Here is a 16,207-nt window from a genome sequence, read left to right as displayed (position 1 = left end):
TATACACAGGCCCGACACAGATGTGTGTGTATCTTGCATCATCGCAGATCACTGTTCAGTCTCCAATCACAGGATGACCTTGTGCGTGAAGAGAAAAAATGTCTATATAGAAAACTCTGGGACAGAGATTAGAAGGGGAGGGATGGCCCCATAACCTGACTGAACCAAGCGTAGACTTGACATGACCTATCACATCACCTGCAGAGTTATATATAGGATAAAATATTTATTGGCAGTACAAAAAAAGTTGCATCAAATACGTGTTAATATCAATAAATAGATAACATTTCATACAATACTTGTAACAGTTCATTGATACAAATGATGCTGATCTGTATTGTCAGTTCCATTTGTAAGAGCCTTCACAAAGCTCATGTAACAGCTTAATGTATGTCACAATGAAAGAAGAGTCTGTAGCTTACATTGGGCCAGAGCAATAGCTAAGTAACAGTCTGCACCAGCCACACACCAGGCTTCCCCGGTCTACTGTCCGCATCCCGCACTCTCTGATGTAGGCTCCTCCCTGTCCTTTCTGTAGCTCTAAATGGCTTCTAGCTTGTTCCCAACATCCAGGGAGTCTCTCCCTATTAAGTTAGAACTTCATGAAGTTGATTCTTTGTGCCACCTGTTTACAGCCTTGGGCAGAGAAAACCTTTTCATCCTTCGGCACGAACAGCAGCTCCTTGATGACAGGTTCCAGATCGCTCTCCGTGTATGGTAGACCTCGGGCCACTAAGACATCTTGGGCACACAGCTTCACGTGACGCCGCTCCAGGGGCAGAAAAGGCACAAAGGCATCGACCAGACCCGCGGTGAGGAGGTAATGTGGCAGGAGCTGAACTGTGGAAGACAGGTCACTATGAAAAATAGGCCTATATAGCACATAAAGCTGTGTAAGGTAAGGCTTTAAGCCCAGCTGCTAGAGCTTGGCACAAGAGGCTGGGACTGGCCACATGGAGTGTACTGGCGCTTTATTCCTATATCTGGTGTAACAAAATGAATCACATCGATTTATAAAGTTGAAGGCTGAATTATTTACATGTATTTATTTACTTAGGATTGTAAGCTCTCACGAGCAGGGCCCTCTTCCCTCACTTATCTCCTCCTCCCCATTGCCATCAATGACACTAACTTCTGGGCTCAGCGGCCACTGCTTTTGTGGGCATCATGACTGTACAGTATGTGCATCAGTGGTTATATAGCCTGAATCCTAGGTTCTACAATGTGTGTGGGGGTTTTTTGTGTTCAAATTGTACTGCTTCTATGTATGTACTATGTAAGGTGCTGCGGCCTTTGTGGCACCGTATAACTAAAAGATCATAATAATATTATTGCAGAAAGTATGCAGTGTCAGGTGAGACCGCAGGCGGCAGCTGCCATAGGAGGGGTTGGGCTATGGGGAAAACCTGGCTAAGACTGGGTACACACTGTGCGATATATACAGTAGTTTATTGAGCCGACAAAACGATATATAGTTCATTCATCGGCTCGTGTGTACAGCTGATGTCTGTGAACGATGTAATTCACCAACATATCACGTCAGCCCTGCAGCTCAGCATATGACAATATATTATACGTGTATACGGGCGGCAGACAATCAACTGCTGCTGGCTGCAAGAAATGCTGATAATGACATCACAACAACACAACTGAATGCCTGCCCAGTTGTGATGTCTGGCTGATTGGCAAGTGTGTATACAGATGTGTCCTCATACATCTTGCCTCAATACGCCATGCCTCACGAGATGCCTAGCGTGAGTGAGCCGGCAGTTTCCAGGCAGCTCTGCTAACATTGCACGTATATTTTTTGCTGAAAATGCGCCTTATTCGCACCGCTATGTGAATAAGATGCAAAAGCGGACTCTGCTGATTGAAATAATATGCGGCATGCCTATATTCTGTGTGCAACTGTGGCTCTATCTGCATACAAAATGGTACATTACAGTGTTTTCCTGGAAAACACTGTAGCGTAGCATTTCATGTGCAGATGCTGCCACAGTCGCACACAGAAAAAGACGCATTTTCTGAGAAAAAAATGCACAAGACGACACCCGGCGTGAGTAAACGCACTCACGACTAGGCGCGACTGTTTAACATGACTGCAGCATCAATGTGAGAGGACACATCTGTAGCTTACCAAATCGGTCGCTAAGTTGGTCTGGGGTGTATCAGTACAACGGTACACAAAGTACCAATCTGGGCCTCTTCACTAACATGCACAAGAGAAGAAAGGTAACTACTTCCCAGAAGATCCGTACAACAACATGAAGCACCAGCCCAAGCCCTTTGGTGGTAGCAGCCACATGCGGTCTCACCTCACACTATCTCACCTGCAGCCTATCTGTACTAAAACAAGAAGTGTTAGATGTAGCATATACAGCTATAAACTGAGAAGTTCATATATGGATCCTAGTGAGTGACCTGTTTTATGTATCAGACAGGCAATGCAACACAGCAATCTTATTACTAGCAGACTGAACCTGTCACCCTTTCTCTACATGCGGTTAAAGTCACTAGGTCCAAAGTGCGTCAGATGCCCTCACGTTTGATATCTCCTGAAAAGATCAGGAGATCTTTTTTACTGTGAGGTGTCAATGAGGAGGGAAACAGGACTGTCTGCTATATACTCAGACACAGATAACATTTATATGATGGAAAGTGCTTCCTGTGCAATGTGCAGATTGTACGTACCTTCGCTCTGTCGTATGACAGCTTTCAATGGACGGTCCAAAGCATCATATGTGATCTCTTCACGATGACGCCCAGCACGCCAGAAGTTAAGTGCCACCTCGTTGATAGCACTGCCACCAATTCCACTGAAGAAGCAGAGAACAGGAAATGTAAAATGTTTAAACAGAAGACAAATAAGGCAGAGAGTCCAACTTAAAATCAATTGTGCCTCGCAGTTGTCTCATTCATACAAACTGACACAAGCGGAATACTGTCATTAAACACTGTCTGTGCACAGGAATATCCACAGGCACACACAGGTGTTTCACTTACAGGTGACTTCAACCTAAACATTTAAAATCAGACAGTATGGATGGTGTAATGGTTAGCATTACTGCCTCACAGCACTGAGGTTATAGGTTCAATTCCCACCATCCACCTGTGTGGAGTTTGTATATTTTCCCCTTTGGTGCGTGGGTATCCTCTGCGACAAAGAAATAAACGTGTGTGTGTGTGTGTGTGTGTGTAGACTAGATGGGTCAAGTGGTTCTTATCTGCCATCAAATTCTGTGACGGGTGCCGGCTCCGGACTGCGCTGGGGATCTCGCATGAGTAGCGAGATCCCACACATGCACAGAGGAGCTGGCCGGGAAAGAGACACTGAGCTGACGCGGGGTGTGCTCAGAGGGCGGAGCGACAAGATGTTCTTACATCTTGCCGATGTCCCTACCTTCTTCGCCTTGGTAGTGAGGCAAAGCAGGAAGTGTTATAGCGGCACAATACGTGCCGCTATAATACATTTCTGCAGCGGGGTACACTGGTATTCCACAGGGAATAACATCGGGGTGTAGAGTTGGATCTTGATCTAAGGCACCAACAGGCTAAAGCTTTGACTGTTCCCAGGATGCACTGCATGGCCTTCTCTATAGCCCTGCCTCCAGGCACTGGAGCTCAGTTTGTAAGTTGGTGCCTGCAGTGCAGGCAGCTAACAGGTGGGGCTGCGCTAGGCAGCCCTAATAAGAGCTTTTTAAGAAGAAAGAAGACTTCAAGGTCTGCAGCACAGGCACTAGATGCTGTGTATGTCATGCTGACATTCTGTGCAGCGGCTCCATCACCTCCCCCAGCGGCGCTGCATACTCCCGCGCCCTGGTTGTCGGGTACTTGCAGCGGAGGCGCTGCAGTCATCAGGTACACATCACCGCTGCTGCTCTCCTGGATCGCGTGGCCACACTTCAGGGAGGAGGTAAGAGGGTCCCCCAGGTGGGACCTGCTGAAATCGCAATCCGGTCGCAGTCCCAGGAGACGGAACACGCCGCTGGCGTGGACACTGTGGCTGTGCAGGGACCCCACTATATCCACCAGGGCAGGGAGCACAGGTCAGATTTACTAAAATCCGTTTATTATAGGCTCCATAGTACATGGTGGTGATGTCCAGCAGAGGGGATAAGGCACTTACCTGTAGCCCCTCCCTCAGCTCCAGGCGTCATCTACAGCAGGTGTTCCTGACCTGGAACTGCATCTCCCTCTCTCCCTCACTCACTCCCTGTCAGCGTTTGGGCGCCATTTCACAGAGCTGCGCTGATGCTGGGACTTCTGGGCACTGTCTCCTCTGTAAAGCCGCCTGTCTCATCAGGGCTGTGCATTTACAGACACTTAAGTATTCTACATGTCGTTTAGACAGTTAGTTAAGAACAATTGTACTGATATATGAATATTTAGTACAAAGTGTTTACTGTGCATTGTTATATCTGTATACATACATTTCTATATGTAGTATTACTAGTCCAGTGCAGTTTTATTTTTTATATGTAATAATTTCTGCATTGTACTTGTGACATAGAACATAAGCGCACGACTCGGAGACATCAAGCCGCGCTCCTACATCAGTGCACAAGGGTGTTCGGCGGCTCCCGCAGACGGAGCTACAAGCCTATGCAATATAGGCATAAATCCACGCTCTGACACCAGCACTTGAAAGGCTGATCTCCATCCGTTTTTCCTATCAGCGTCCGGACATCGACGCACAGCAGGACCTTAGTGTGGGTAGCCGGCACCCACCGTTATACAGGAGAGAACAATCTACCTTCTCATCACGGAAAGGTTGGGGTAAGCCGTATATACGGGACTTTTTCAAATAGCCAGTACAGCTTAAAGTCATATACATATGGAAGCTCATCCATTAGAGCTACCCAATAAACCTTAATTCCGTTGGAAATTACCCACTGCGAGCAAATAAGCTCTTCATTAAATGGTGGTTAGATCATAATTACACCACATTAACATCATTTAAAAACGGATGGACTTTCAAAGAAAATCTACACGATTAAACAGCCCATGCATGGAGCTTAACACAATTATAAATGCTGCAGTCTCCACCAGAATATAGGTGGTTTTTCTTTCTCCCAGGGAGCTTCCACTATATATATTGGTACCATTTGTGTTACGATTGTTTGTTACATAATACCTGAGCTCATTATAATACAAGATATTGGGTATATTTTATTGAATTGTGACAGTTTTTTATATATGCTTTTTATTAATAAATTTATTTATGCTGTTGAATGGTAGCGCTTCACCGAGTATTCTTTGTTTCACAACCTTTTTTTGGCTGAGGATCAGCACCTCAACCTGGGGAAGCTGCAACCAGTACAACAGCACTTAATTTTAGGTGTCTTATAGCCATTTAACTAGCGCCCACCCACTTTTTTTCTTTTTTTCTTACTTGTGACTGTGTTTGCCTATAGCTGCTGTGTGGATTCTATTCTGTGTATCACACATATTGCTATCACTATATTCTGTGCCCTGGGGGGATAAGTGCGTCAGGGTCTCGTATACCATATAGTGTTCCACATGATATACAATTTTGTATTTTTAACTGTGTGTTTCAGTCACCTGATACCACTTTAATACTCCTTTTGTGCTCTGCAATTGTGGTCACATATCTTAAGGGTTTTTTGTCAGGTATTATGTTTGTCTGGCTATATTGTACCGATACGCCCTAAGGCTGCATTCCCAATAATATCTGCTACACAGGGCGGGAAATCCGCAGACACTCCTGCATCATGCAGTGCTGACGCCATGGATTTACCTGAGGAAATAATTTCTGCTGAGGGTTCAGGTACTGGGTGTTCTGCACCCTCTAGTCATGCCACAGCACCTGTGGCAGATCCACCTTGGGCTGCATTTTCAAATATGCTGACAATGCTTGTAACAAGACTTTTGCCCCCTGTGGGACCTCCTGTGCCATTAGAGCCACATATTGTCCCTGTAGTTAATCCACCATGGGCGGATACTCTGTCAACCCAGTTATAGCAATTAAATCAGTCCTTGGTTAACAAAAACCTAACCCTCGCCCTACTGGGACCAAAGGGTCATCTCTTCCTCACAATCCACTATTTCGGATGATTCTTCCGATTTGGATGAGGAATATACTGATCCATCAGATGCTGATACCGCTGCTTCTGATGAAGATTCTACAACACAGCTTGCTGTTCCTGACCTAGTGGAGGCTATTAAGCTGATTCTTCAGATTGATGATGAGATTGACCCTCCTGATACGTCTAAGAAACCTGATAAGTTCAAACGTCAGAAGTCTTTAAATTAGTCTTACCACATTCTGACCATTTAATTGACATGTGTCAGGAATACTGGTCTTCTCCAGGAAATACATTTTCCCTGTCTAAAAAGATGCTAGCTCGTTATCCTATCTCCGCGGAATAACAAGTGGGAAACCCCGCCACCAGTGGACTCACATGTAGCCAGTCTTGTGGTGTCATCTACTCTGCCTGTCACCACCGTCACCTCTTTGAAGGAACCGACGGATAAGCGTGTGGAGGGTTGCCTTAAGTCTATTTACACTCTTACAGGTGCTGTACATAGACCCACTATGGCAGCCTCTTGGGCTGCAAAAGGCATTGAAGCATGGGTTCAAGCAATTGAGGAAGAGCTATCTCTGAATTTCTCTGACACTGCCAGACAATATCTGTCCTATATTACCACAGCCTCCCACTATATTCAGGAGGCGGCCTCTGATGCAGGCATTATGGCGGCCAAGGCATCTACTAAGTGTATCCTGGCTCGCCGGATTCTGTGGTTACGATCCTGGTCGGTGGATCTGGACTCTAAGAAGACCTTGAAGGTACTCCCTTTTAAGGGAGATATACTATTTGGAGATGATCTGAACAAGATTGTGACCGACTTGGCATCGGCCAAGACTGCGTTTCTCCCAAGTACTAATCCTTCGGTTCCGAAGGCTAAGAGTACTACTTTTCATTCCTTTCGACCTCCAGATAAAGCAAAGGGTCAGGCGTACCCGAGACAGGCTCCCACTTCCAAGTCCTCTAAGCCCAAACCTAAGCATTCTTGGGCCGCCCGTCAGCCTGCTCCCAAACCGGACAAGCCTGCTGCATGACGGGGTGGGCCTCCCCCTGGGGGACCACAGGTTTGGAGGCCAACTTGTGCAGTTCGCCCAGGTATGGTTAAAGATCACTTCGGACGCCTGGGTGCAGGAAGCGGTCTCTCACGGGTACACAATCTTTTTCAAGAGACGTCCCCCTCACCAGTTTTGCTCAATGGTTATCCCTTTGGATGTGTTAAAAGCACAAACTCTACTACATTTGGTTGTCCAATCCCTCCTGGATACAGGTGTGATAGTGCCGGTGCCTCTGTCTCAGAGAGGCAGGGGATACTATTCGGCGCTGTTTCTGGTTTCAAAGCCGAATGGATCCTCCCGGCCTATACTCAACCTCAAACCTTTGAACAAATTTGTGAGGATGTCCAAATTCCGTATGGAAACTCTGCGCTCTATTGTACTGGCTTTGGAACCCAAGTACTATATGGTATCCCTGGATATACAGGATGCTTACCTACACATACCTATTGCCATGTCGCATCAGCAATATCTACGGTTTGCTATTGGCAACCATCATTATCAGTTCCAAGCCTTGCCTTTCGAACTGACGACGACTCCTCGGGTCTTCACCAAGGTCATGGCGGTCATGACGGCCCTTCTCCGCCGTCAGGGTATCAAGATCCTGCCGTATCTGGACGAATTGTTGATCCTGGTGAACTCCCCAGAGGTTCTCCTCCGTCATCTGGAACGGACGGTCCAATTCCTACAAGTCCACGGGTGGCTCATTAACTGGAAGAAATCCTCACTGGTCCCTGCTCAGAGCATGGTGCATCTGGGGGCATTACTGGACACATACAACTAACGTTTGTTCTTGTCTCCAGCGAAGGTCCTGAAACTTCAGGACAGAATCAGATGCTTCCTCTCTCGCCAAAAAGTGTTGATACACTCGGCAATGCAAGTACTAGGCCTCATGGTATCAGCTTTCGACATGGTAGAGTAAGCTCAATTTCATTCCCGCCCTCTGCAGAGGTTAATCCTCTCCAAGTGGGATGGCCTGCCTCACCGGATCAGGTCTCAAATGACCTCCTTGACTCCGGAGGTTCGTCTGTCACTGAGTTGGTGGCTACAGGACCAACAATTGAGCAGGGGTCATCCCTTCTGGCTCTTCAACTGGGTCCTCCTAACAACAGATGCCAGTCTGCGGGGTTGGGGCGTGGTGTTGGAGCAACACTCTCTCCAGGGTCGGTGGACCAGGGAGAAATCTCTCCTCCCAATAAACATTCTGGAAGTGCAGACAGTGTTCAATGCGTTAACACTGGCCCTGCCTTTCGTACAGGCCTGTTCAGGTACAATCAGACAACGTTACCATGGTGGCGTACATAAATCATCAAGGCGGCACTCAAAGCCGCATGGCAATGATGGAAGTGTCAAAAATTCTTCGTTGGGCAGAATGCCATCTGCCAGCAATATCGGCAGTGTTCATTCCAGGGGTCCTCAACTGGGAAGCGGACTTCCTCAGTTGTCAGGACGTACACGCCGGGGAGTGAAGTCTTCATCCGGAAGTCTTCCAACTCCTTGTGGACAAGTGGGGTCTACCAGATGTAGACCTGATGGTGTCTTGACACAATCACAAGGTTCTGGTCTTCGGAGGAAGGACAAGGGATCCTCAAGCAGCGTTCGTGGACGCATTGGAAATTCCATGGAACTTTCGGCTGCCATATGTGTTCCCTCCAGAGTAACTCCTACCCAGGGTACTACGGAAGTTCAAGCAAGAAGGAGGAATAATGCTTCTAGTCGCTCCAGCGTGGTCCAGACGGCATTCGTAACCTAGTAATGAGGTTGAAAAGAGGCATAATGCCCATCGCGTTCAACCTGTATTTTGTATTAAGTTGAGTTGATTTTACTGAACCTGCTGAACAATGTTTTATGACTAGTTAACTACAAATCATATTACACCCGGATTAACAACGTCAATATTTTAAATGTTGTAACCTTGGATATCCTTTTCAATCAGAAATTCATCCAATCCCCTTTTAAATGCATTTACAGAGTCCACCATTACCACCTTCCCTGGCAAGGAATTCCAAATCCTTATTGCCCTAACAGTGAAGAACCCTTTCCTCCGTTGCGTACAGAATTTTTTCTCCTCCAGCCTCAGCGAGTGCCCACGTGTACTAAACAGAGTTCTTTTAATAAACAATTCCTCTGATAACTCTTTGTAGTGCCCCTTTACATATTTGAAGACATTAATAATGTCTCCTTTTAGACGCCTCTTTTCCAGTGTCTACATGTTCAACATAGTAAGCCTTTCCTCGTGATCCAGTCCCTCAAGCCCTTTAATCAATTTAGTAGCTCACCTTTGAACCCTTTCGAGTTCACCGATATCTTTTTTATACAGTGGTACCCAACACTGAACACAATATTCCAATATTCCAGACCTGCAGGGTCTCTCGATCGAACGTCCTCTCTACTTCCTCAACACCCAGACCTCCTCATTCAGGGCCCTTGTGTTTACCAGGACCTGGCAAGACTGGCTTTGACGGCGTAGCTCTTGAAGCTTCACTCCTGAGGGCCAAAGGATTTTCTGAGGTGGTTATTCAAACTATGTTGAAGGCCCGCAAACCAGCTTCTGCACGGACTTATTATAGGGTCTGGAATTCTTACTTCACCTGGTGTGCTGCTAAGAATTATGATGCATACAAGTTTAGTACTTCCAGACTTCTGGCTTTTTTGCAACAAGGCCTGGATTTAGGACTTCGCCTGGCCTCCCTCAAGGTTCACATTTCTGCCTTGTTGGTGTGGTTTCAGCAAAAAATTGTATATATTCCTGATGTTCGTACATTCACTCAGGGCATACTATGGATTCCGCCTCCCTATGTCCCTCCTGTGGCTCCATAGGATATGTCTGTTGTCCTTAATGCCCTTCGAGAGTCTCCGTTTGAACCTCTTGAGTCTGTGGACCTTAAATGCCTTACGCTTAAGGTCATTTTTCTGTTGGCTATTGCCTCTGCTAGGAGGGTGTCAGAGTTAGGCGCTTTGTCCTGTTGTCCACCCTTTCTGTTTTTCACCGTGACCGGGCAGTTCTTAGAACTCGCCCTGGTCATCTACCTAAGGTGGTGTCATCTTTCCACCTTAACCAAGAGATTGTGGTTCCGTCCTTTATCTCTCCTAGTTTGTCCTCAAAAGAGCGGTTTTTGGATGTTGTACGGCCTCTATCATGAGATCAGATTCTTTTTTTTTTTGGTTTTCACAAACGTGGCTGGCCTGCGAATAAGCAGACCTTGGCAAGATGGATTAGAATGGTGATTGCACAAGCTTATGCGCAGGCTGGCCTCCCAGCTCCTGCTGCTATCAAGGCCCATTCTACTCGGTCTGTTGGACCTTCTTGGGCGGCCCGCCGTGGCGCATCCGCTGAACAATTGTGCAAGGCGGCTACATTGTCCTCAGTGAACACGTTAATCAGGTTCTATGCCTTTGATACCTCCGCCTCCCGGGATGCTTCCTTTGGACACCTGTTCTTGTGCCCGCTACAGTGCGTCCCCTTCCATGAGGAACTGCTTTAGGACATCCCCAATGTTATTCCCTGTGTACCCCGCTGCAGAAAACGAGATTTATGGTAACAACTTACCTTTGTTAAATCTCTTTCTGCGAGGTACACTGGGTTCCACAGGGTGTCCACCCTGACGCACTTAGCTTCTTTGTGTTTGTATGGCATTAGCCGCTGGTACCTTCTCCTGTCGTGAGAATGTAGTGTGTGTGGCTACTAACTGTTGTCGCCTCTTTTACCTGCTACTGCATTGGACTGGTTAACAAAACTGAGCTCCTGTGCACGGAGACGGGGTTATAGAGGAGGTGGCGCTATGCATCCTGGGAACAGTCAAAGCTTTTAGCCTGTTGGTTCCTCGTATCAAGATCCAACTCCACACCCCCCGATGTTATCCCTGTGGAACCTAGTGTACCTCGCAGAAAGAGATTTAACAAAGGTAAGTTCTTACCATAAATCTCTTTTTTTTTTTACAGCAGTAATCATTTAAAAGGCAAAACCAGGCTTGTAAAGGATTGCCGCTTTAAAAATATGGGCACTCCCGCTTTAGTGGCTTGTTGCACCCTATTATATTACCCTGATGACTGCATACCACACAACTAACTGCACCCATAGTATATGCACCCAGACATTGCTTTATTGAATACTACTAATCTCTTACCTGAGGAATATGAAGATGGGACGGGCTTCCTGTGCATCTGTTGCACTAAGAAGAGGAACGATGTAGTGGAGGAGGGATGCTGGTATCTTATCCGACTCATCGAACACAAATAGGGGCTGCGCACAGCGCGAGGAGACCTCTCGGATCTGCTTGGCCAACTGAACCTAGAAACAAGTCCGTAAATTAGTCAGCAGTCTGATGTTCATATCTGCAGCTTATGTAGTGTTATGTAACTACGGCCCAGATTTATCAAGCCTTGGAGAGTGATAAATGACACGGTGATAAAGTACCAACCAGTTCCTAACTGCCATGTTACAGCCTGTGTTTGAAAAATGACAGTTAGGAGCTGATTGGTTGGTATCACCGTGCAAGTTATCACTCTCCAAGGCTTGATAAATCTGGGACTATGACTGCTGCACATGTCTACAAGACAAACATCCCATGCACCTGGAACACTCAGTTTTTTCCATTCACATATCGGGCAAATCTAAATTAAGTGATAGATTTACTAAGGAGCAGGTAAAGCCAATGACTGTTGGCGTCACAACCAGCTCTTTAGTATCTATAACCCTAAAGTAGACGCTTTAGACATTTTCAATATACTAACTTACCTTGTAGGCTTCCAAGTGTGAGAGGTGAGGGAAGTGCAGTTGTGGGATGAACACTTTGGTACACCGGCTTCGCTGTCCATCCTGGTAAAGGTTTTCTGCCATTATACGTGCAGCGAGGTTCTTGCCGGTACCAGTCCAGCCATGGAATGACAGAACCAAGGTATTTTTAGGTCCATGGTCCTGTAGGAACATCTCTAGGGAAGATAAAATCTGGTGCACAGCCAGGTTCTGACCATGTATCCTCCTCTCCAGATCTACCTGCAGACCTAGAAAGAGTGGAAAAAATAGTGTAACATTACAATGTAGTCATCACTGAGTTACACAAACACACTTTGGCTCTAGCTGCTCTTGGAAAATAAACTAAGATTCCCTTCATTGAAACAGAATACTCACAAGTAGGGGAGAACAGCAGGTAAAAGCTCAGACCTTTCTGTAGGTCAGAAAGTAGAAAGGACTATGGGGCAAATTCAGCAAGTAGCGATTAATACAGAATTTTTGCTGAGGGGCCACGGGCGCATGCGCAGCAGGTCCTACTGCGCATGCGCCCGCAATTTCTGCGGGGGGGGCCACAGAAATTATGATCGCTTCTGCCTGTTTATCAGGCAGATGTGGTTGCGGGACGGGAGGGGGGCGGCAATGCTGCGTTTTCTGTGTGGAAACGGTGGGCTGGTACGCGCGAACGGGGGCATCGGGGGTGCGGCCGCAGCGGCTACGTGACGTCAGACGCAGCGACAACAAAAATGGCGCCGGGACTCCTGCGGCCGCAGCTAAGCTGCGCCGGCAGGAGTCACCCTTAATTTCTGCTAACAAGGAGAAATTGCGCGCTGTTCGCAATTTCTGTTTGAAGCAGGGGGGGGGAGGTGCTGGTCAGCATGCTGGGTGGCCCCTAACATGCGTGCTATTGGTTAGCAAATTCTGCTTACTGAATTGGCCCCTATATTACTTTCTGATGTTTTGTGATTGTCATACAAGGCACCACACTGTTTCTTCCTGTAGTCACTATGAGGAGCGCTGCTAATTATCGAGCAGAGGAAAGTTAGGAGCAATGTGGCGAAAAAGAGGAGTAATTATGTGTACTATGTGTTTTAAAAGGCACAATACTCCAATATGTAAAATCACTGTGTTGCTCCCACATAATATATTCTATACCAGCATTACTCCTACCTAACAGTGGATGTGTGTTAAAGTATTGCTTTGAAAAGCAAATGGCACTGACAGCGGTCATCTAATCTTGGCCACTGAGATACTAAACAAAAAGGGTTTATCTGTCATTCATCAGTGCAATGGATCAACAAAACATTGTAAACCACATACAAAGTAAAACATGTATACTTCTCTCTCTCTCTCTCTATATATTATATATATATATATATATATATATATATGATTTATTCAACGTTTTGGGGTACTGCCCCCCGTCATCAGGACACACATGACGGGGGGCAGTACCCCGAAACGTTGAATAAATCACCACGATTTTTTGTTTACTTTGAAGTCCGGGAGTGCCTCTGTTTTCTGGAGAGTATAGTAGGGGGTTGGCAGGCCCCATGAGAGCACCCTGGCAAGTTATTGCATTGATTCCCATGGAGTGCCGGCTTTTGGAGATTGGTGGATCATTAAATCCTTTTTTCAGTAACCCTGGAGTGACGTGCCATTTGCTTATCAAGCAATAGAGGGATTATACTAAAATTGCACGGGCACCCAGGTCACTGTTGTCAGTTACATTAGGAGTGCCGGATGAATTATAGATACACACACACACATATATATATATATATATATATATATATATATATATACACATACATACATATATATATATATATATATATATATATATATACACATACATACATATATATATATATATATACATACACACACACACACAAAAATATTCAGTACTGATGAACGTTGTATTTTTGCTTTATAGGGTGAATCGCCCAGTAAACAAACAGTTGAGAAAAATCTCCTGTTTAGGAGGATGGTGTATAGTATGTAGAAGATACAACATAAAAACTATTTTGAGACATGTTCCATCATCATTACTACTGGTCTGCTTTTAAAGAAAAAAAAAATGTTTCAAAGATAGACGTTAGATTAGGGGTTCCCAAACACTGTCCTAAGGCACCCTGACAGTTCAGGTTTTTCAGGATATCCATGCTTGTGCACAAATGGTAAGCAGCTTTGTATTTCTGTCAGATTATAAGGAGGGACATGCAGGAGATGTGTCAGTAGAAGAGACGCCTCCTGCATATAGCTGCGATCCCAGCACTGTGACAGACATCACAAGCTGGGATCCAACATCTCAACCATCGGTCGCGATGCTCCACGCAGATGGCTAGCTGAGTGAGCTGGCTGACTGACGGAAGTGGGGGCTGCAAGGCCAGGAAGTCTGCGTGGTAACACACAGATCCTGGACTCTCCTTTCCCAGAAAACGTGGCCGACATGCCCCCGTTTTTGGGAAGCCCCCTGCCCACCCCCTCAACATCAATCAGACAGCGGAAGAGGGGAACTGTGGGCGACAATGCAAGGCCGGTTCTGCGTAGAACGGACCTTGCACAGCTGCAGATTCCCAATAATCGAGAATCTGCGTGAGAAGCAGTACCTGCGTCCCTAAGTCACCTGTGCTTTAGCATATCTTTGAAACCTTGACTGTTAGGGTGCCTTGAGGGCCGCATTTGGAAACCACTGCTTTAGACCAAAAAACAGGAAATGTGCAGAAATAAGCATTGATTGAACACGCAAGTCCAGTGAAAGAATGATGTGACTTCAGTTAATAAAAAAAAAAAAAAAAGAAAAAAAAAAAAAGAAGGGAACAGATCTAAGATTTAATGCATTAAACCTGAATCTGTTCACCCACTGGCTGATTTACCCAACATGCTTTGCTTGTGATGTGTGTACCCTGACATGTATATGTCCACAATTTGTGAAGTTGCATTACTGGACCTATATGGGGGTTTCTTATTCACTAATAGTAGGAGATAGCGGCGGTCTGGTCTGCACAGGAATAATGCGGTCTGTCATGTTCTCCTTCTCACCTGTGAGGTTTGTAATCATCCCATGTGTAAGATCCCTGCCTTCCGTCAATCTGGCAAACCAGTCAGTCAGAACATGGAGGGAATCCCATCCTAAGCGGTGCCAGCTCCACTCTGTAACACAGGACATAGCATCAGTCAGCTGGCGAGATGGCCATTATAGAACGGTCAGGTCATCTAGCAGTGTATGGACATAGACCACTCACAATGCCCACTGCTAGCAGACTGGACAGTTAGGTGCAAGCAGAGGACCCTGGCTGCGTCCAGCACGCCCCATCGGTACTCACCAGCATCACCCTTCTTCTCTTCACGCTTGTCTGACCACAGCCAGCACTGAATGTCCTTCAGGTAAGCCCAGGAGAGCTGTGCCAGGTCTTGCACCTCATGGACACCAGAGAACCACACGTCAGCTCTTTTCTTTCCTGCATCATCCTCTGTTAAATCTGTTATATCCAATGTACCCTGAACCGAAAGCACCGATGAGCTGTTCAATAGCAGCAGGAGCAGAGCGGCCTTGTACATGTTTGGCAGAACCAATGTCTAATCTTAGACCCACTTGGATAGAATGTTATAAATATCTCTGATGCAACTTCTGCTCAGCCTGGTTCTCTTCGTTAAAAATCTTCCTATATTTCTGCATTTGTACTAGGAATCATCTAACTTGTCACTGTGCTGGCTGCCACTAGTTATATGGTCCTGACTTCAGGGCTCTCCCCTCCCTTTATCAGGTCATCCCATCTCCCCTCCCTCTTACTTTAGGTCACACTTTCCTTGTCTGTCACCGTCTGTGCTGCCGTGTGTCCCAGGCACTCCCCTTTAGTGAGTCTGTAACTTTCTCTGCTGGAGTGAGATGTGCCAACCCAATGGCAGGGCTCAGCGCAGTCCTGACTCATCATAGCTTAACCCCACACTAGCCGAGGCCTGCTGCAGGCCCTGGGAGGATCTCACCTCTCCCTGTAAGGGAGTAATAGTAATAATACTTTATTCCCAACTGAACTTTTAGTTGACTAATGGGAAAAAGCTTTATATGTATAAGTAATGAATATACAGCAAGCGCACACATTTAAACGGTTATACATACCTTAATGGCTACAGAACACTTAATGGACTGTGATGTTCTTGAAACTCACAACTCTTGAAACTCACTCAAGGAAAATGTGATACGAGCTGCAATATATAGCAATGCCAGGCTCTCATTACAATATACCAATCCCTATTCATTACATTAAAGGCATAATGCAGTAGTTATTTGTGTAGATTTATACAGTGTCGGACTGGGGCATGTAGGGCCCTCCGGGGGAATGCTGTGGTAGGGGCCACATGTTAGGGGT

At 46.2% G+C, this 16,207-nt stretch overlaps 1 protein-coding gene across 3 annotated transcripts; it reads right to left on the bottom strand.

Annotated features, from left to right (window-relative positions):
* Nucleotides 1-206: 206 nt before the first annotated feature.
* Nucleotides 207-15,709, bottom strand: TOR3A (torsin family 3 member A). Of its 3 annotated transcripts, none has more exons than XM_063939747.1 (6): nucleotides 15,164-15,709; nucleotides 14,880-14,990; nucleotides 11,838-12,103; nucleotides 11,227-11,390; nucleotides 2,692-2,816; nucleotides 207-835 (listed from the first exon to the last, which is right to left on the bottom strand). In XM_063939747.1, the coding sequence occupies exons 1-6, from the start codon at nucleotides 15,396-15,398 to the stop codon at nucleotides 657-659; spliced, it is 1,080 nt and encodes a 359-aa protein (XP_063795817.1). In that variant the 5' UTR covers nucleotides 15,399-15,709; the 3' UTR covers nucleotides 207-656. The 3 variants fall into 3 exon arrangements, with proteins under 3 accessions (XP_063795817.1, XP_063795816.1, XP_063795818.1); XM_063939746.1 differs by having other exon boundaries at nucleotides 207-840; nucleotides 15,164-15,707; XM_063939748.1 differs by lacking the exon at nucleotides 14,880-14,990 and having other exon boundaries at nucleotides 207-840; nucleotides 15,164-15,708.
* Between the last annotated feature and the right edge of the window lie 498 nt (nucleotides 15,710-16,207).

The sequence above is a fragment of the Pseudophryne corroboree genome, chromosome 9 (genome assembly GCF_028390025.1).
Source record: "Pseudophryne corroboree isolate aPseCor3 chromosome 9, aPseCor3.hap2, whole genome shotgun sequence".
NCBI classification, from domain to species: Eukaryota; Metazoa; Chordata; class Amphibia; order Anura; family Myobatrachidae; genus Pseudophryne; species Pseudophryne corroboree.
This window is presented reverse-complemented; position numbering and strand designations above follow the sequence as displayed.

Bases quoted from the DNA above. Each gene is read 5' to 3' on its own strand.
- TOR3A (XM_063939746.1), bottom strand. From the start codon at position 15,398: ATGTACAAGGCCGCTCTGCTCCTGCTGCTATTGAACAGCTCATCGGTG. The intron at 2,817-11,226 runs GTAAGAGATTAG...CTGCTTCTTCAG, and splicing joins CCCATCTTCATATTCCTCAG to TGGAATTGGTGGCAGTGCTA. The intron at 841-2,691 runs GTACGTACAATC...TGTCTTCCACAG, and splicing joins TGTCATACGACAGAGCGAAG to TTCAGCTCCTGCCACATTAC.